This window comes from Haplochromis burtoni, unplaced genomic scaffold, assembly GCF_018398535.1.
Source record: "Haplochromis burtoni strain Fernald_Lab_line unplaced genomic scaffold, NCSU_Asbu1 Contig_6, whole genome shotgun sequence".
Lineage (NCBI taxonomy): Eukaryota > Metazoa > Chordata > Actinopteri > Cichliformes > Cichlidae > Haplochromis > Haplochromis burtoni.
In genome coordinates, this window is record NW_024582367.1 from 2,403,124 (window position 1) to 2,425,382 (window position 22,259).

Genomic DNA, 22,259 nt, shown 5'->3' on the forward strand with positions numbered 1-22,259 from the left:
GGGGGGGTTCTAATTGAATTAATAAATACTTCTGTTCATAATTTTGTCTTCTGCAAATATTTCATTTGCCAAGTACTTTGACACAAATAACTGAGCAGCTGCTCTCTAATAGGTCTGTCATCCTCCGGATGAACTCCTGCATCCTGCAAATGTTGGCAGTAGTCTTCATTTTGCTTTGCAGCCTCATAACAGCACACGACCAGCTCTCCACCTGCTGCAAGGTTCTGGTTAAAATGATGTTAAAGCTTGCAAAAGATCTCTAAAGCAGAGCAGTAGATACCATCACCAGCTGCAGCTACATTGACCACTGATCAAGATCTTCCGTGAACGAGATCAAATGGTATTTTAGCTTTTTGGTGGTGATGGATCTTGTAAAACAAGAGTGAGGAAAATTTACTATTAGTAAAGCAATTTAGCATGTTGCTGTTTAAAGAAAAATTTGATGTGTTTGACCAGCGAGAGGGAGTGGAGAAATGGGTGGATCAAATCAGCCACGTAAGGAAAGCCCAAAAAGTTGATTCTGTTCATCTGGACATGGTGTTGTGAGTGAAAGAAACATTTCATTGAAAACCTACGTCCAGATGAACAGGATCAACTTTTTGAGCTTTCCTTACGTGGCTGATTTGAGCATGCATCAAGATATTACTAAAAGAGACTCATATCTTACATCTTCAGAAGACTTTTATTCAGTGACCCACACATAGATGTACAGTGCTATTTTATGTTATTAAAACAAGTTTAAAATCCTTGCATAAGAAAACCTGGAACCATTAAAAGTTTGGCCCATTTGGCATATTTGCTGGAAAAAGATATGCAGTTGTTTAGTACAAAAATGAATACTAATTGTTTCAGGCCTACACTTATGGGGAGAAGCAGAAAAGCTAAAATAAGCAGCATGGTTTTTGTTATGGCTTTTTAAGAGAAGATAAGGTCTTCCCTTACCCAGCATTAAAGCAGGCTGCTGTGACTCTAAACACGAGCAGTGATGGTAATGAACACAGAGTTTAAAAGTGGAACAGACACAGATTATCTCCCTGCCCTTCATAATTCCTACGGTGACCCTGAAGTTCACACTCACAATGATGACAACAGAGTATCTCGGCTCAACCTGATGTGGGCCACAGATTGCACCATCAGATGTAGGGCACAGTTCAGACACCCACTTTTTCATTGCAAGTGTGCTTAAGCCTCACTGGTCTAATTTTTAACATGAATTCCTCGCCTGCTTTATTTGAACTTTAGGAGTTAAAATGCTGATCCTGCAACAAGTCTCTGTATGAGTGCTAAGTAGAGACAGAAAATCATATAAAATGTTATAACGGCATCACTGTGAGTTGCTTCAGGGTGATTTGTTGAAGAAGGCTTTTTTCCTTTCGTTATTTGAGTCACATTTACCTCCGAATTCTTTCCTGAGTTTATTCCTTTTCTGGGAAGATGGGGTGTGCTTCTTGGTGAGAAAATGTTATAATTTGCTTGTACTCCTCCCCAAGTTAACCATAAAAAAGACCCACCCAAACAAGATTGGAGACAGCGGTTGTGCTCGGCTTTGCTCTGTAATTCACATCTGAGGGAAACTTGTCATATGTGTATATGTGCAGTAGGGTTGTAGACATGTGTGGCAAAAGTTTGTCCTGGTATTTAGAGGGGAGACAGAGTACCATGTTAGAGTGAAAAAACATTGGTCTCTGTCTGTTTAAGGGTAAATATGTGTGTTGATCTGCTCATGTCTCATTGAGACAAGGTGGAATCTAGAAGAAGCAGACAGATGCCTGTAGGCAGACTCAACCTCATCGTGTAGTAGGGCTGTTCGATATTACGATATACATCGGATGACCATATAAAAACGTCTATCGTTTCATTTTACGCTATCGTTTGTTTCGTGGTGTCGCAAAATAAACTGTTTACGGCAATATTTTTTTCATCGTTTTGATGGTCACTGTAGTGGCTATATTAATTTCTTAAAGTTCTCTATTTCTCTTATATTTAATATAACCACACTAGGACAAGCGCCTGTTTTTATGCGTTGTTGTTAGCAACAACGACGGTAACACCTTCGCGTGTCCGCTTGTTTATGTTCCACATAAACCTTTCACAATAAAGCTCAAGATCCTGTTGAGGCTTTTCAAAATAAACTGAATTACGTGAAAGAGCAGATTATTTACGGATGAGAAGTAAAAAAAAGAGCCGCCAGGTGCTAAAAAAATAAACCTTAGACTCAAACGTTAGAACAGGCTTTTCCCCGCAGCACGCCGTGTAATAAATACTCACAAAGAAATCGGTGGCTGTTACAACTTATGTCTAAAAATGTATCGTTTCATGCACCGGTTAAAACACTCGACTCCAGCTACATGACGCCCAGCTGGAAACACTTCACGCATGACGAGCTGCCCGAGATTCTCAGAATTTACAGAAAATGTTACATTTTTGTGATTTATATCGTTATCGGGACGATAGAATTCTTATGAGATGAGATTAAATATGAGATTTTGGTCATATCGCACAGCCCTATCGTGTAGTGAAACATTGTGATGGTTACACTCTGATACCGTCAAGTCGAGGTTTAGGAGCGGATTATAAGAAAGCCCAGTCTTGATCACATGACTAACAGCTTTTGGTTCATACTCACATTCACATCCATGGTCAATTTAGGTGACCAGTGCATTGTTTTGTTTTGTTTTTTTAACCCTGTGAAGTTCAAATGAATTCATATTTATGCTTACCAGTCTGCCGAACTGGAGCATTTCAGCCAGCAGAAACTGCGATGAGATGCCCACTCCTATATGATAACTGCAGTTGTCCAATCTGAACCTAGTAAAAGCATGAGGGACGTTTTGTCTTCTGTCTTTAAATATGAGATTGAAAAATGGTTCTAAAAACCAAGATCAGATGGATTATTGTTTAAATTTCAGTGTGATAGATCGGGGGGTCATCAGTATAAAATTGATTAACAATATTATGTTAAAAATAAAATCAAGAAGCAGTATATAGAGTGAAATCATAATTTTTCTCAAAATTGAAATTTTAAATGTATTCTTCCATTCGACTTAGCCTTCAACCCCGTCTGTGTTTTTGGTTAGGACTGGTGTTGACGTGTCTGCAGATGGGTGTGCATTGCTAGTGGCTTGTGATCACATTGAAATAATACATGTCACCGTGATTATTTTAGCAACATTAATCATTAAATGATAATTTAGTTGAAAGTCAGGCCATGGAGTAGTCATCAGCAAAGATCATCTTCCTACTCCCTTTTTCTCTTCAGCTCTTCTCCATCTCCTGCTTCTCTTTTTTTTCCTGTCTGATTCTGCCATTTCCTGGCAGCCCTTAGGAGAGACCTCTTTGGAAGGAGATCACACGACTGCAGGTCAGACCAGTTTAGCCACACTTCCTTTCACAGCTGGGCAGACAGAAAGTTGGATGATGGGAGGAAGTGAGAGAGGATGTAAAGAGAGTCGCATTATTACACCTGCAGATTTATGTACTGCCCAATGTGTCACTTTAATCCCTTATTTAATTTTTTATCTGATTTTAAAACAGACAGATAACCTGACCAAACTGAAATCTGATTCAGCTTCAGTGCTCCTATAAATAACATTTCTGGGAGGCTATTATGGCCCATAAGGTTCTCTAATCTTTTTCCTGTGTGTCATTTAAATCCTTCTAAATCAGAGTGGAACAGATGGATCAGCCAGCCCTTTATCTCAGCTAACATGCTCCAACTGATTGAGTTTCGCTTCTCCTCTCCTCTCCTCTCCTCTCCTCTCCTCTCCTCTCCTCTTCTGATATTTATAAACCTAGGTGGGGAAAACGGGTTTCTTCTGGGCTTTTTGCGGAATAAACTCGCCCTCTGTGTCAGTCCTGACTATACAACTTCACAGTGAATCATGAGCATGTTGAATGATTAGATTACTCTTTGTTTGTGTAGTGTGTAATGTTTTACTATTGGAAGGGAAATTGAAACCCACAATGCCAGTCTGACACTGGCATTGTGGTGGACACAGTAATAATATTTATATGCGTTTCCCTGCGGTGTTTGCTCAAAGAAAGGTTCTGCCTATGCCTCGATTCACTTTTGCTTTGCAGTAGTGACAAAAATATCTTGACATAAATTGATATTTACTTCAAAATGCAAAATGTGATGTTACTTGCACTGACCAGGGTATAAGCATTCATAAATATGAATCTAAAGATCAACTTTCTATGACTCAGGAATAGTTCAGTTTCTTTGTAGTGGGGTTTTAATGCAGTTCTGATCTACAATAAGTGTGCATACCAGTAGGCCACGCCCCTAAGCACACAGCAGCAGGTGAAAGAAACCAAAGCCATGTACTGCTGTGGACACAGTTACCAGCAGAACAGATTTTAACCACCTGAAAGACATTAATATTGGTTTATATGTATATGCTTTATTTATGGTTTCACCACTTTACCTGTTCTTTCTGACAAGGAAGCAAACTCCAGAGTTCACTAACAGTAATTTTACCTTACAAAACACAGGAGTCCTTTGTTTACTGAGGCAGCAGTTGGTAACCAACTGTAAACTTAAAAATCACTGTTTTTGCCAGCAGAGTCTGGTGGCTTTAAAGAGAGATTTCTTTATTAGCATTATGGCCCACATTGTTGTTTTCTCAAAGTTAATCAGCGTTGTTGTCTGCTGTCAGTCATGTAGTTTTAACATCAAAATATAACTTCAAGCTTTAAGTCATTCACATGTGTTATTACTGCACAGTGTCTCCCTCCTTGCTGTTGCACAGTGACTGATGGTGAAATGAGTGGCGAGCTGCACAAAATAACAGTTTACTGAAGACACACTTGATGTATTGCAACATTAAATTATATTGATATAAATAATGTATGATTCTGCACGCACTGACCTATTTTTAGCTACCCAGCTTTACCTGCTACTTCACTTGTAATTAGGTCATCTCATGTGGTTTATTGCTGCTATGTTATTGTACCAATGATATGTTGACATGTGTCAGCCAGACTTAGGACTCATTTAGCAGAACGTTTAAAGCTTCTTATCCTATATTTAAAAAAAAAAACTTATCATGAGGGTTTAGCAACTTTTTTTTTTTATCATCGTGTTTTTATCAAACATTGTTAATCACGGCTTAAATCAATAACTTCGTGTTTGTTTGATCTTTGATCCTTTTGCCTGCATGTATCGCTGCAGAGGGTTGTGTAAAATCTTCCATATGTATTAGACTGGATCGATTATGTGAAGGTCATAATTCATGCCAAGTCTGCATGAATTAAAACATTTATTAACACATTTCCTGGAAATATAATCAGTATAGTAATTTAAGACTAAGTACACTTAATACTATACTTAATACTGAGGTCAGTTTTTGAAAAAACAAGCACATGAAATACACAAAACTGTGTAATTTTATTAGTTTATTTCTAAATGAGGACTTTAGACAATGAGGTAAAAAATGAACAGCATCCTCCAGAAATTAATTTAACGTAGAACAAGAAACTTCAGTTGTGTAGTTGGACATTTCAAGCTTGCCGTAAAAGCGACTCAGTGACCATAGACCTTGATAGTACCCAATTTAACAGAAGGAATAAATATGTTAATATCCTACTACAAAACCACGGTTGGGTTCGATACCTAATCCTTCTACCACCCACCCATATACTGTGAATATATCTTGCTAACCAAGGTGATAACACTCCACCTTCTGGTTCAAATGAGGTCACTTCTTGCTCCAAACAAAACAGGATATCAGAAAGCAATGGGTGGTGTCACTGTGGCTTCTTCTTTTGTTATACAGGCTGTTTTGGAAAAAACAAGCACAGTTCAGTCTGTCTGTAGATGTATTCCCATATTCCCATCTCACTCTTTCCACACATACACACTGTGTTTTTCTCCACCCAATTAGTCCCCAGCAGACACTTCACCAGCATAATGTCTAATACACTATAAAAATACCTGCACATTTGTCATTATGGTGGTAGACCCTGTCACCTCCCATCTGGGCGGACCCGGCTGGGATTTCCGATACACCCCTCCCATCTCGTAAAGTATTGTCCACCAGAAACTATTGCACATGTGAGTTAAGTGGGCAGCTCGCTGTGTCGACCCATGCGGTAGGAGATGGAGGCCCCGTCTCAGACAAAGACCTCCAATTGATGTCTAAACAATGGTGCTGGCACACAGCAGCCTCCTGCTTGTGGAGGGCACAATAGGTCTTTTACTGTAGCACCAGGGGAGGAGTTGCTAGCAAGTTAGCTTAGCTGCTTAGGGACATTGTTGTGAACCTGAACATTCAATCTCCATGTGCTTGGATTAACTGGTGGTTTTAATATTTGCTCTGGTCTTCAAATGTCAGAATTTCTTTTATATATTTAGTGTAACTGAAAAGTAACACGATGATGGGCCATGTTGGCTGAAAATAAACACATTATATTATGCATGCATAGCAAACACCACAGAATACCTTCGGTTTTCTGTGTTTTGTTTTGTGTTTTTGTTTTATCTAACCTTGTTCTGGTTGATCCTCTTTCAGGACACGTGTGTGTGGTATGTCATTGCCACCTATGACACTGTGTCAGTCAATCTAAACACAGGAATGAGCTAATCTGAGTGTGTGCCTTGCTGTTTTACATTCTTAGAATTTTCTGTTCTCTTGTTTCCTGTTTTCTTAGTACTTGTGCTTCTTTGGGTCTAGAGATATGACCATAAACCAGTATTTAGTTTCTATTTCCATGGGACACTGCAACTGATGAAAGATAAATCTAATCTGATGGAAACTTTTCCTTTTTTTTTTTTAATAGAGCCAATTTCCTGCACTGGAAGGTTGGTTTACGATCACCTTGAATCCAAATGTCACACAGAGGCCATTTTAGGGCGCATAAAATAGATTAACAGGGCCGAGGCTTATCTCCTTTTAAATATGCTGATAAACAAAATGAGAGTCTTGGACACCCATCAACAATTTGGGATGGTGCTCAAAGACTTTTATATTGACAAATGTGTTCATGTGCAGCAATATCGAAGTGTTGAGGACTACTTAACCTCTCTCATCGTCTGACTCAGCAGTCATAATATGCTTTTAGGGTTGTTTGCGAATGCAGCAGCAGAGGTTTGGCAGCTGTGGAGAAAGAGACCATTCTTCTGTGGAGAGAAACTGGCATCCTAGTCCATTTTGGAGAGGAAGGAAGTCAGGCAGGCGGCCTCAGGGAGAGGGAAAAGCCAGGAGAGGGAGAGAAAGATTGTGTGGGTGAAAGAAAAGGGCACAGAAAGTTAGAGCGCGGGAAAGGTAGCCAGAGGTAGAGCAACTTTAACATGAACTATTATATGTTTGGCAGCAATTTTGCTTGTTTTTTTTTTAAACTGAAGAAGAAAAAACCTAATTGACTCCTGTGGCTGGATATGCTCCAATCTGGTCAGATTGGTCAGCGGTTCATCCCAAAGGGGTGGGATGTGGATTAGGGAAAACATCAGACCTGTTGGGGGCTTCCACAGAAATCTGGGGATGTCTCTTTAGAAAACTTAGAAAAACATACTATATACAAAGACTTCCCCAAAATACACTGGAATATCTGTTAATAGTGCTTTGCTGGTTCACAATGATTTAACCCAACCCTTCTCCATAAGCCATCAGTTATTATTTAAACAGCTTCCTTATTTGATATTAACCTCCATAACAACAGATACATTCAAAACAGCGTCTAACACAGAGCACGCTAATAACATCTGCAGCATGATATTGTAACATGCAAATAAAGCAAGATGGGGAACCTTAAGCTGGTGTCACAGTTTGTTCATATTTCATAAATGCCTTTCTGCTATTGTAATTGGTGAAAATGTAATCTGTAGAGGTCTAAAATGTGGTGTGACTGATTTGTAAAAGGGCGATGTTGACAAGTGTTGCAATTGTGTCAGCATTGTGATTCTGCAGTGTTGTAATTATAATGCTTTTTGTGGTTTCTGGTGTCTGATATTAGACTATACAGAACTCTAGAGTAATACAGTAAATGAGCTGTATAAAAATATAATAAGAATTATATCTTCTAAATACATGGAAACTATGCATTTTGAATAGTAAAGGCATTGCATTGTAGTTTTGTTTTGTTTTTTTAAACATATGTTTCCAAAAAAAGTTTTGTTAATCTTTATTATTTCAATGAAAATCATTGAAATCATTGCCAGGCTATCAGTCTAATCTTGTTGGTTGTGATTATCAATAAAGAAATCATTTTTTTATATTCTTCAGGTTTGAGAAGGGGAGGATCTACACCTACATCGGCGAGGTGGTGGTGTCTGTCAACCCTTACCGTGCCATGAACATATACGGCCGGGACGTCATAGAACAGTACAAGGGCCGTGAGCTCTACGAGAGGCCGCCACACCTGTTTGCCATTGCTGATGCTGCTTACAAAGCCATGAAGAGGAGGAACAAAGACACTTGCATTGTCATCTCAGGTATCACGAGAAGCCCCCCTGCACAGACCAGACAAAAGACACCTTTACATCTACAAAGCATTTGTTGAAACTCTTTTTGTGCTGTTGACTTCACACATTGTTTTCTGATGACTCAGATATTTTGTCTTCTCAATTCAGCTGAAAATGATGATAGGCACTTCACTGTGACTTAGTCTAAAACAAGTGTTTCATGTGGTCACAAGCTGGGTGAGCGCAGAGAGGATGAAGCACCACTTAGTGGTCAGAGAGGGAAATAAGACCCTCAGATCCTGAGATCACGTCATGAGTGCATTTTGTCATGTGGTTCGGGCAAATATTATTTGTAAAATAAAAAAATAATTAATGTGGAATTAAATAGTTTTGTGCATAACATGAATATAAAACAAAAACTGCAGCTCAGGATTTGTTTATGGGTCTCACCAGCATGGACGTCTCAACTCGTTTCTGTTTAAAATATTCAGCATTTTAAACCACTTGCATTTTGTTGGTTAAATTTGCAGAGCATGCAACACACCACAAAATTATAGATGCCAACATGATTTATGGTTATTAAACTGTTTTGTTTTGGTTTTTGTTTCAGGGGAAAGTGGAGCAGGAAAAACAGAAGCCAGCAAGTATATAATGCAATACATTGCTGCTATTACCAATCCTAATCAGAGGGCTGAAGTTGAAAGGTGAGCAGCTCTTATGGACACTGTCAGCACATAAACACATGGTGAATATTACCAGAAAGGAAGTTGTTTTCTTGTGAGTTCCAGTTGTCATGCATCACCACTTCTGTGGGCAGAAAGCTTATCACATAATAATCAGTGTTATGGTTATTGAACAAAAACAACCAGGCGCGTATGTTTTAATAGAAGGTGTAAACGGTCTCACAACACATTTCTGAGTAAACAGGATTTAACTCTTCATTCTTTGTGTCAGTCCCAGTGCAATGATGACTACTCGCAGGTCTTATCACAGGTTTTGTTGCTAAAAATAAGTCAGTCTTTAATTTTAGAAGTAAATCAGCAAGTGGTCTTTTAGATCATAGTGGGATATAGTTACAGCTCAGCTAAGCTTAGTCAAAGCCACTGATAAGTGAATAGGTGTGAGCTGTTACTGTGCAAAAAGAAGTCGTTGCATCACATTACAGTCGGATTTTATTTCAGTCTCTTAAAATCATCAAGATAATAAGAAAGTAGAGCAGCTTTGATGCAAAGTCCACCAAATGTAGGTCAAGGGAAAAAGCTGGAAAAGCCTTGACGGTCAACCATTTAGGTGGTGAATACAAAGTGCTGACAAATGCAGAGACACTAAAACTTTATGCACGAATAAACATTTTGAAATCCATAAAATTCTTTGCTCACAGAGCAAAGTTTAGAATTGTGCTTTCTATTTATCGCTGAGGTTACAGCAGCTGGTGGTTTACTTCATTACATTTCAGTACAGGATGGTATAATTAGCCAATGCTTTAAAACCCTCGAGTATAGAAGAGTATAGTATTTGATTATATAAAGGATATTTAGAAAATAACAAATTGTAGATGGGTAGAAGGAGTTTGACTGCGTACTCACATACTAATGATATTCTGAAGGAAATGTATGTGGACAGGATGTGCTTCGTATGTATACAGTCTTTATCAAAAAGGCACTAAAGTAAGTTACTGTGTACACATAGTGTTTAAAGTTGTTGGCTGTGTTTATGTATGTCCCATATAAATTACCTGTTTATCTCTCGATCCACATACTAGACCATATGAGTCACTGTTTTTAAATTGGATGAACTTGGCGGCTGTTTGCCCTCTTTTTAAGTTGACTTCTTTCTAACTGGCTATCCCTCGCAAACAGGTGCTTTGACAGCAGGTGGGCGGGACTTTTTTTTTCTCACAGCTGAAGCTTTTAGCTTGAAATGACCATATGTGTCATATCTGCTTTCACTTCCATACAGATTCAAGCACAGACAAAAAGACACTTTGAAACAGAGTTTATTTTTTTTTGTTTTAGCAGCTTTTGTCTCACACGGTTTGCGTAGGCCAGAGTTGGAAAGTATAAACATTTTGTTATAGTACTCGGTATGGTATTTTTAGGTGCTTTTTTTTCCCGACAATATTTAAATTTTACTCCCTGAACTTTTACTCCCCACATTTTAGACAAGTATCTTTTTTAATACTCTTTACATTTTTAAAACAGGCTAATTACTTTAGTTGTAACACTTAATATTTCAACAGTAAAACGTAAAACAATCCTGTTGGTGTATCCATCACAAGATACACCAACAAAAAACCTTATTTATGCATTATTTATAGAACTGTACTCAGGGGTTACAGTGGGCCTGAACGATCCAGAGTGGGATTTTTGATTGATATGTTTACTCAGAGATGGTAAAGGCATGTCAGGAGAAGAAGGCGGCAGGTTATAGACTGCTCAGTGACATTTGATAAACTGGAAATTTCAAGTCTATATGTAATGTCCTCAGTTATTTTAGGGCTTGTTAATATTCGATCTGTGCACGATACGCTTTTGATGTCATGCATTTTGTTTTTCATATTGTGAAACATCCTGTAAGTGAAATTAAAGTATACTAACTTTATTTTTTATTTAAAGGTTGTATGAAAATACTCAGCAGTTAAATATAGGTTAGTCCAGGTTAAGCAGGTTTAAGCAGGTTAATTTGCATTACTGTGGTGAATGGATGATGTTGCACTGGTGCAGAGTGGCTGTGATGTTCATGGTCAGTGTTAGATTACATAAAGGGTAGCAGACATAAATTTGAATTTAAAATGATGATGCTGATTAGAGTTGCTCACAGAATTGTCTGTATTTTCAGCTTTATAGTGTCTAAGGGATTCTTTCCCCCCATGCTGCACCACTAGAATTCCCCTGCCTATCAAATCCCACTTTAACCTCACTTTTCTCTTTAGTCACCTATCAATCATGCAGACCGGTGCCTTTAAAAAAATGTCCTTTGTTTTTCTCTGCTTGCATCCTGCACAAGCTTCAGGCTGTGTGGATTCATAAGAATGAGAATTTAGGTTGAAACAAACTGTGTATTCTCTCCCATTAATATTATTTTATTAGTATAACATGAGATTCAGATGGCTTGAAAATGCCCTCAAAGAGCTACTTTTTACTTCGAGTACATTTCAGAGCCTGTACTTTTACACTTTTAGTTTGAGTAAAAAGTGTTTTTTGACACAACTATCTGAGCTTCTGCTTAAGTGGAGAATGTCTGTACTTATATTACCTCTGACATATACACACACAAACATCAGCTGTTGAAATAATGGCTACATAACCATGGTAACTAATATACATACTAGGTCCTCTATAATCAGCCACTTAACTTCTAATATCATGATGCCGTCCCACAGAGTAAAGAACATGTTGCTGAAATCAAACTGCGTGTTGGAGGCCTTCGGCAATGCCAAAACCAACCGTAATGACAACTCCAGCCGCTTTGGCAAATACATGGACATTAATTTTGACTTCAAGGGGGATCCCATCGGAGGCCATATTAACAACTACCTGCTGGAGAAGGTATGCATTGCATTTGGTAAAGACTTGATTAGTGCATGACGATCCTAAAATATTTTAAGTACATGTGCAAAAGTTTTCAGCATTAAAATGAAGGTGCCTGGAGTTTGTTACAGTAGTTGCCGAGCACGTTGTTCCAAGCGGGCGGTCTCTGTCTGTTCTTTCTGTTTGTGTAATTCCAGAGTGACTGCCTGACATCCTAACCCTACCATATTATTTTTATATGTTTATAAAGCAAAATCATGCAGTGATAGTTACAGATTTTGTTTTTTCTTGGTTGACAAGGCTTCGAGCATTATGTGACACACGTTTTGTTCATTTTCCAAACAGTCCAGGGTGATTTTCCAGCAGGAAGGCGAGAGGAGCTTTCATTCGTTCTACCAGGTAAATATGTGCGCACCTGTGTTTATTTGCATGTAATCATTAAGGTTGTTTGTTAAAGGTTCCCTGTGCATGCACATATGGATTCACATGAATGCAAATGCAGCGGTGTCTCATTAATTCAGTGATCAACAGTGGGCAGTAGTGCAACAATAAACACTACTGAGTGCAATCAAAGTAAACTGCAACCTAGTAAACACTGATGAAAACAGTCTGTAAACAGGTTAGCTGGACCTTGAAGACAGACAACACATTTTGGCAGGGAAATCTGGATGAAAACACAATTTTAGTTTATTTTTAGAAAAGCTCCACAGGGTCCCCTTTTTAATATGCAAAATACAGACTCAGCAGCAGGATTCTGAATCCCTGCAGCATTTCTGAGTCAAAAGACCTTTTGTTTCCAAATGTGGGAGGATAGTGAGTTGAGGTTGTTTGATGTTGAATTTATTTGTTTATTTATTAGGAACCCCCATTGGCTGTAACACAGAGCACAGCTACTCTTCCTGGAGTCCATTTTAAAAATATACATGAACATGTTTCAAAACAACACTAATATTCCGCTAATATCAAAGAGCATAGAAACAATAGTGACAATCTGTGTTGGTAAAGAAATCCAGGTAAAGAAATTCCGGAAATTAAATAGTTGCAGTACTCATTGAGATAAACTCCACAACCGTTGCCGTAGAAACTTGTCAAATGAAACTCTTTCTTTGTTTGATGTTTGGCAACCTGTTTCGGATACTCAAACACTTTTCTTATCACAAAACAAATGTAGCCTAGATTTCATGATACCTTTGTGCATATATAACAAAAGCTGTGCCTTTAAGTTATCGGTAAGTCCAGATAATTGTTTATGCATCTCGTGCAAATTGGTAGGAGCAGTGCAGAACTAGTCCAGCTGCCCTGTTCTGCACTCTAGGTTGTTTTATATGTTTTTGTTTGTTTGTTTGTTTGTTTATTGCTTGCTGAGCATGAGGAGCATACTAATAGGTCTGCTATTTGAACCAGAAAAGCAAACATTTTTAGTTAAGGGTATCATTTAGACAACTTCCTGAACTCTGGAAAAATTCCACGGAGTAAACATCTTTTCTTTTTCTTTTTACTTTTCCTAAATGGCTTAACTTAAGATTGGCATGCTAATGGCTCAGGCTGCAGCATATTTTTGTTCAATATGAGTAAACATGTCCAAAGTTTCAGTCAACAGCATTAAAAACAACAAAGTATTTTCTTTGTTATCCTTCACTAGCTACTCAGAGGAGCTCCAGATTCCCTTTTACGCTCGCTTCACATCCAGAAGGACCCAAAAGCATACAATTTCATCAAAGTTGGAGGCCAGCTTAAGGTAATCTAAGCAATTTATATACATTGCAATTCACATATGAACTTTGTTGTGGTTCTGTTTTTAAAAAATTAAACTATTAAGATGTGTTTATAGAACTGGCAACGCATGAAAACCCCTAAAAGAATGTCAGCGTGACAGTAAGTTTGTTTGCACTGGGATAAATACAATCAAGCACACGATTTGCAGATGTGTCTGTCCTGACCACAGTTTATAGGCTTTTTTGAAACAAACCACGCAACTCCCATATTTGGAGCACAAGTGGAAAAAATAATTTCATTGATTAACAATTCGAAGTCACGGTGCATTAAATTCACTGTGGTCTCTTGAGATATGTTTTAATTCAGACTTCTGCTGTGTGTTGCCGTCTTTGCCTGAGCTTAATGAGTAGGAGCAAAACCACTTGACAGCAACAAATTGCCTGACGTCATGGAACAAAACACCACCACACAGCCGAGGTGGCGGTTTGTACACAGTTCGCCTCAGCGACTCCTGTTTTTATAGGAAAGCATCTCAGCTAAGAGCTGGTTTGTTATTTAATTAACACGTGATATCCTGACTCGATTGATTAGAAGAGAAAGGAGAAAGCACAAAGACTAAACAGAAAAACATTGTAAACTGTAACATTGTATACTAACATCTGTATTTGTTCCATTGAACCATTAAGGGGGATAAATGTTGAAAAGATGTTACTCAGGCTTTGCTGATTGTTTCCTGTTTCCTTCCAGTTATTTGTTTTGATCCACTTTCAGTGTCTCTTCTTCTTCTCTCCAGTCTTGCATCAACGATGGTGCTGATTTCAAAGCTGTAGCTGATGCCATGAAAGTGATCGGTTTCACAGGGGATGAGATTCAGACTGTTTACAAGATCCTGGCAACCATCCTGCATCTGGTAATGCCCAGTAATACGACAACTCTGCTTATTTCTTTTGCCAGCTGTGTCCCAGTGTATGTCTGTGAAGGTTCTCAGTCATCCAGGTCATGGAAACTTCTCTTAGAACTGAAGAAGCTTCTTGGATGAGAGGTGAAGCATCTTCAAGAAACTTAAAGAAGTCCACTCACTTTAATTTCCAAGCTCCTTAGATGTCCCAGAGTACAAACTCTTATTACTTTTATTATTACTATATTACTTGGGATAAATCAGAAGAATTATTAAATGTCCAGCCCCAATACTAAAGCGATGCACCTAATATTGGCCTCTGGGGTTGGTAGGAGGTTGTCTGGGTCCTGCGGATCTTGCAGGTGCTCCATCAGATTGGGATCTGTGGAGTTTTGGAGGATGGGTCAAGACTTGGAACCTTTATGGTGTTCCTAAATAAAATCTCTAGTGTAGTGGGGTGCATTGTACTGCTGTGGGAGGCCAGTCCAGTCAGGGAGAGGTTCCTTAAGGCTACATCAGTGTTCAAGTGGGTGGTATGTGAGTTAGACGTGAATACACGGAGCCAAGAATTCCCCTGAAGATTGATAAGGAACGAGACGATGAGTTATTCAGTGCACCTGACAGTGGTTTTGTTGATGTGGCTGATTTGTGTGGGGTGAATGAGAATTTTTATTTATTTTTGTTACTGTATATAGTGTTTGTCGCATAATCAGATCATATTTACACTTTTAAAATGTTGTTTATGCTTTGTTTTATGATTTTTATGTCTGTTTATTCAAAGCAAATTCCTGAAAATGATTTCAGTTTAGTGGTTGTTAAAAGACGAGCACCACAACGTTATTAAAGTTTAGTTGCGTTAAGCAGAATATGTTCCTCAGTTAAGTTAAATTTCTCACGTAGCGTAGACGTTTTACTTTAGTATTTCATGCCATAAATACTAAGCCATTGTCTTTGTTCTATATTTTAGGGAAATTTGACATTTGGAGTGGACGGTGATGTGACCCTGATAGAGAACACAAAGCTGGTGTCTGTGATCAGGGAGCTGCTGTCCACCAAGGAGGAAAACGTGGAGAAGGCGTTGCTTTATCGCACGGTAGCCACGGGACGGGATGTCATTGAAAAACAGCACACAACACAAGAGGCCAACTACGGGCGGGACGCGCTAGCCAAGGTTATTGCTGTGAATACTCGATATGTTCACGGTGGCCTGTGGGCCAGCACCTGTAGGGCTGTGATATTTTGCTCAGTGCTTGGTGATATTTCTACTGCTGTTCACACTGATTCACACTTGCATGAGTCACAGTGTTATGACTCGAGACAGAGGCTGGAGACTGTGGAGGATATAATGTATGTGGGCAACTGCAGGACCAGCACTGTGGGTTGTGACTCATATATTTTGACATTTAACTTCTCTAACTGTTAATTGCACACTGGGTGATCTTGTGCCCATGAGCAAGGCACTTGCTCACCAGCAAGCTGCCAAGGAGTCCAAAACAAACAATTCACGCTGCGATTTTGTCGTCCACAGGCCATGTATGAGCGCTTGTTCTGCTGGATTGTGAGTCGCATTAATGACATCATTGAGGTGAGGAACTATGACGCCAAAATCCACGGGAAAAACACTGTCATCGGGGTTCTGGACATCTATGGATTTGAGATTTTCCAGAACAACAGGTCTGTATAAGAAAGAATAATTAAATAAAATATTTTAAAAAAAGGAGAATTTCCAATACATTTGTCTTTGTATCTTGTTGTAAAACACATTGCATTTAATGTTATTATTCTTTATGCTGCAGCTTTGAACAGTTCTGCATCAACTACTGTAATGAAAAGCTGCAGCAGCTCTTCATCCAGCTGGTGCTAAAGCAGGAACAGGAGGAGTATCAGAGGGAAGGCATCCCCTGGAAACACGTAAGAAGAAAATACTCTTTTCAGTGATCATTAACATGTTTTATCAAGTAGTTTTCATTTAAGATCCTTTCGTACATCATCATATGGTATTTAATTTGCCTGCTTGTATATTTTCGTTTCATCATGGTTACTTTTACTCCTTTGTTTCCTTTATTAGATTGATTACTTCAATAACCAGATCATTGTTGACCTGGTGGAACAGCAGCATAAGGGCATCTTTGCTGTGCTGGATGAAGCCTGTATGAATGTGGGCAAAGTCACTGATGAGGTTTTTCTGCAAGGACTCAATACGAAGCTGGCCAAGCATGCCCACTACACCAGCCGCAAGGTAGGGAAAATGAAGTGCGCGCTGTGCTGTCTCTATCTTCTTCTTTTTTTGAACTCAGCAGCTTCTTCTCCTTTAAATGGGTCAGAAGTCTGATTGCTGTCTGGCTTTCAGTAACCCAAATATGTTTTAGACTGTGATTTCAGCAACTTTCTGACATTTTATGGACAAATATTAAACAAAATAGCACATTAATCAATCTAAAAACACATGATGGCTGTAATTTTCATCTCAATCCAGAGCAATATGTACAGGGAATATTTCTGCAGCACAGTTTAATCGAATATTTTTTTCATAATTTCCTGCTATCCCCTAGATCCAAAACTACACGCTTTTCAGCAAACTTTGATGTAAAAAATCAAGGCTGTTTGCTTCTAATGAGGCATTGTGTGGCTATAGTAACCTGAGAACAGCAGAGGGCAGATTACACTGTGCAGTAGCGATTAGTGCTTGGGGAAAGAGACTGAACATGATCCCGTTAGCTTTAATAATCAGCCAGGCTTACAGTGTAATTCACTCTAATGGTCTGTGCAGACCATTAGACTAAACATAAGCCAATTTAATTTGCAAACATCCTTTGCTTTCTCCGGGAGATCAGATGGCTTACAATGAGGTTAAGGTGACTTGCCGTCATAGATCTGGTTTGCGTGTATGTAGCTTTTTCTAGTGCTGTTTAACATGTAAAAGGTTGTCTGGAGCAGCTGATGATTAGTGTTCAAATCCAGGAGGTGTTTTTATTTTTAGGGCTGCAGTTTTCTGTGTGGACACAAGGGGGCATCAGCTGTCAGTGAAAGAGCTTCTTGGAGTCTGACTCAACACTTTGCACAAGTGATGTCACTGGCAGCCAATGAGAGTTTGTGGAGCTGGTGCTTTGCTGTGTTGGTATAAGTAGTGGAGAATGCGTATTTACAAATGCATGAGGGGAGCCATGCAGAGAAAAAGAGAGGAAGAAAAGGAGAGAGGAGGGAGAGGGTGATAGAGTGAAAATAAATGATGACAGGTGGTAGGTAAACATCTCTGTATATTTCTGGGCAGCATACTGTGGATCAAAATACTTAAAGCAACAGGCTACAAAGTAAGTCACTGTGTCAAAACTGTTGAAAGGCTGCATAGTCCCATGTGATGTGAAGAAAGAATAGTGAACGGTAGGCAGTGAACCCTGCAGTTGCTGTTATAGTTCAAAGTGAATGAAGTGCACTGTGACATAGAAACTGTGAATAAAGCCAGGATGAGTCAAGATCAGGTAAAGATTGTACTGTGGGGTGTATTCCTCTTACCCTCTTATCATCTTGGAGTCAGTATTCCCCTCGCCATCACTCTTCTGCTACACTCCGACCTCCTCCTGCTGCTGGTAGCAGACTTCTGACTTTGAAAGGCATGTGAAGTGGTGGGGTTGAATGTAAAGTGATCTAGCTGCTACTTCCTGGAACCAATATTGGCATGAATAAATATTATCCAGAGACTTTCCTCCTGCAGTGTCTGGACTACTGTACAATGTGGAGGCTGTTAATGTTGCCAGGCAGTATTGCCATAATGAGTGAATTGTAGGGGCCCTTTAGTCGATCTCTGGGGCATTTTGGGGGGAATAAACGGTGCGTATTACCATTTAGATTAACATCTTTTCAAAAGTTAATTTGTCCAGACCCCACAAGAGATGAGCTTTCCAAGTAACATTGAATGCAGAGAAGATGATCTTTGAATGATCTGAAACAAAAAAAACAGCAGTTAAATTAAATGTTCTGCTTATTGCAAGAGCATGAAAGTGGATGAACTGAAGTGTAGCGAGTGTCTTCTCCTTTTTACCTCTTAGTTGTAAAAGGCTGATAGGGTATTGTGGCAGCGTGAACGCGGTAACTCGAGAACGAGGCAACATAGATTTTAAAATTCATACTGTAGGTGTACCTACGAAAAATCTCAGAGAAGTTCAAATCTCACTCACCTTGACCTCAAGATCAGAGGTCATGTTTTTTGGAAATCTTGTGAATGCAATAACTTGAAAACAAAACAATGTGGTATTTTCAAATTGATACCATAGCTATATGTACTGGGAGGCTGAGAGGTAACACCAGCAGCCGCCAGTATTTTTAACATATATAAGTAAAATCACTGCTGTTATATGCACCCCTTCACAATATAATAGTAAGCAGCACCCTCAAGTGTATTTCTACAGCTTTTCAGCTGTCCCCAGTTAAAGTTTGATGTACCCTATAGAAAAACAGCAAAAGAACAACAATAATGACATGGAAACAAGTGTAAAAGTGCTTTTTGTTTATAACATATTTAAAGCTTCAAGTCTGTCAGATCCAGTCTGTTGTCATACTGTATATATTTTTCGTTTTTTTGCCTGGGGGCTCGCAGTGCTTTCCCCAGTACTGAATGAAACAGCAGCAAAGAGACAGACAGGACATCTCACTGCATTCAGTCTTATTTGCTTTTTGTGACAGCCAGGTAAAGTTTTTGACCCAAAAGAAGGAGAAAGCTACATGCATGATATGTGCAGAATGCAGCTTTTTTTTTTTTTAATCGGTTATTCCTCACTTTTTAGAATTGTTCACAAATTATGTACGTCTTGCAGACCTGTGGTCTTATTGAGTCTATGTTTTATGTCAATGTAGTACTGAAACTAAAATAGGAGACTTGGAAAAGGAAAACATGCACATCAAGAGAAAATGCCACTTTGCCATATGAAGGATGAAAAACGCAGATCATCATTCTGGTGTTGGCCTGATGTGTCCTGTTCTGAATGTCTGTAAAGGTTCTCAGTCATCCAGGTCATCGTAGTCTAAGGAGCTTGGACGCTCCAGATGCTTTTCTTTCCAAGCTCCTTAGACTCAAGTTCTGAATGTTTTTCTCTGTTATTTGTTTATTTATGCAGTGCAGACATCAGAGTAATGTTGCATGAACCTGATCTTTACACAAGAATTTTATAACTGTTACACTGAATGTTTGTCCTATTTGGCCGCTCTATGGATTATTTAAATAACGTAGACTGTGTTAGAGTCTAGGGTTGCCACCGTCATCATGCCTAGGCATCTTTATTTATATTGCACTGTTAGTGTTAAATTATTTTTTTTATAACTATACATATATTCTATTTATGGAACTGTTTTTTGGTGTTTGAGGAATGTAAAATGGATTTATGGCTTTGTATAGATATGCTTTTTTGTTTTGTTTATTAGCCAAAGCTTTATCTTATGTTTAGAACGCACTCTACTTGCCTCAATAGATCTGTTTTACTGAAAATCAGTAGATAAAAACAAATAGAGATAGATGTTATTTACCATGCCAAATCATTTTAGAGTTCCTCTTTAAAATGATGACACTCAGTGACCTTGAAGTGAAGTTTTAATTGAAGTGGAGGCTTCATGTCTAGTTTGGTACTGACTGATGTTGGAGCTGGTGGGTGGCTGGATACACACACTTAAACCTAAAGTGTTAAATACCTGTATTATTGAAAAATGCTGACAAATTTGCTCAGTCTTTGGTCACGTGTTGTCTTGGCAGTTAAGGAGCTGTGATATGCAAACTGCTGTATATTTTACTCCACACATGGAGTGTCACATGACAAGCCCACAGTTGTTTTTCTGGAAACTCTTATAAAGTAAAAAAACCAGAAAACTAACCCATGAGAATTTTGTTAGTATGTCTGTGTTATCCGTCAGGTATATGGATGGAATGGATTATGAATGGATTTGGAATTTCTTGGTCATAAAAAATGAAACATTTTAGAAGTTAAATAGTGTTGTCATTGCTGACACAGGGTCACTGAAAAAAACAGAGCCAGCAAGAGAGAAACTGTATATTACTGTGACCTCAAAACAGACACCCTAACCTACATTCATATGCAAATTAGTTCTTGGGAAAGTTTTAAAATGTTCAAGGCTTTGAGCATTCAAGGAGAACACGAGCTCTGCAGCCTTGAAAGACTAACAGAAGCACTCTCACCTCATAGCTCAGAGCTCCTCAAGTTGGCAGGATGAAAGTGTGAAGATGTAGGGAGACCGAGAGAAGAGGAAAGGGAAAGTGAGGTGCAATGTGAGAGACTGGGAGTTGTTATGTGAGGGGAAGTGAGATGTGCACATTCCGCGAGAGAAATGAAAGGGGTGAAGCACAGTTTTATGAAAACAAGAGCTAGGTATTATTGTATTCTTTCCCTCTCCCATCAAAATAGATTCCATGAGCACATAGATGTTTCCAACAAAGTAATAACACTAGATAACCTACCCATCGATAAAAGACAAGGAAAATCAGACATCTGAGTAACAAAAGAACCAGATAATTATCAAAATGGCTTAAAGGTTGTGCAAAAGAGAGAGAACATTGCTTTCAACCAAGCTGCAGCTTCCAGAGTTAAAAAATGAAACCAGCACCAAGACTGCAGTTCCTTTAATGATATTCAATATAATCATCTGATATGTAATGTGACAGGCAGTAAAGCCTGTTGCTAGCCTTAGCCAATCGTTTAGGGTGGAGCCCTAAATGATCTAAATATGGTAGCTCTAAATGAACCAAAGGTCCAGACGGTGATGGCCAGTGTGCTGCAGTCAAGGCTTCAAAGCCAGAATTCACAAATCAATGAACATCACCTCATTGGCTAAGTATGTCTGTGATCTTTATAGTTATTTGGCGGCTTGAGAAAAAACTCAAGAATAATATTTGTGAGTAGTTACTGGATGTGTAAAAATAAGCGATTGTGTTTGCCTCTATTCAAAATGAAGATGTCATCTGTTGCTTTATAAAGAAAAGCCAGGTCCAAGGTCAACTGAGCAACTCTGTTTTCCATGCAAAGGATATGAATGTATTTGTGTGTTATATAACTGCAACACCACAAGGGGTTTGAACTTATTTAAACTGCACTCATCATGCAGTTAAAGTGTGGGCTTTCAGCTTTAATTCAAGGCCATGTTCAAAAGTAAGTAAACCTACATACAGTAATTTTGAGTTTAAGCTTATTTGTATGACTTTAAATGCTGAACCTTTGCTATCAATGAATCCACAGACATCAGCAGATGCTGGATTTCATTTAACTGAGATATGTTGTCAGGCATTGCTTAGTGCTGCTTGTGTGTGGTTGTTTGGGCATTAAGTGTTGTCTTCAGTAGGTGAAAGGCATGCTCAACTGGGCTGAGGTCAGAAGAGTGAGCCATTTGAGAACCATTTAGTTGGCTTTAGCAGCTCTACGCTCGCTTTTCTGGTCTGTTTTTGATACGACTATGAAAGCTCACACCTATCAATTTAGCATTTCTCAGTATAGACAGTATAGATATTTATTTTGGGCCATGTCATCAATAAACACCAGTGATGCAGCTTCATTTCCAACTATACATACCTGCATTATGCATAAAGATGCTCAGAGATGGGCAGTAATGCGTTACTTGTAAAAGCGTTACTGTAATCTGATTACTTTTTTAAAGTGACGAGTAAAGTAAGGGATTACTATCGCAAAAATGGTAATTCGATTACCGTTACTTTCCCGTA

The 22,259-nt window shown here is 38.8% G+C and overlaps 1 protein-coding gene across 1 annotated transcript in view; it reads left to right on the forward strand.

The window, feature by feature from the left end:
• Nucleotides 1-22,259, forward strand: part of myo1d (myosin 1D) — a 116,069-nt gene that overhangs the window by 11,271 nt on the left and 82,539 nt on the right. The window contains exons 2-11 of the mRNA XM_005913674.2: nt 8,223-8,431; nt 9,012-9,105; nt 11,784-11,949; nt 12,277-12,330; nt 13,574-13,669; nt 14,441-14,557; nt 15,513-15,716; nt 16,074-16,219; nt 16,342-16,456; nt 16,614-16,784. Coding sequence (XP_005913736.1) covers nt 8,223-8,431; nt 9,012-9,105; nt 11,784-11,949; nt 12,277-12,330; nt 13,574-13,669; nt 14,441-14,557; nt 15,513-15,716; nt 16,074-16,219; nt 16,342-16,456; nt 16,614-16,784 — 1,372 coding nt within the window. The remainder of the gene's footprint in view (nt 1-8,222; nt 8,432-9,011; nt 9,106-11,783; nt 11,950-12,276; nt 12,331-13,573; nt 13,670-14,440; nt 14,558-15,512; nt 15,717-16,073; nt 16,220-16,341; nt 16,457-16,613; nt 16,785-22,259) is intronic.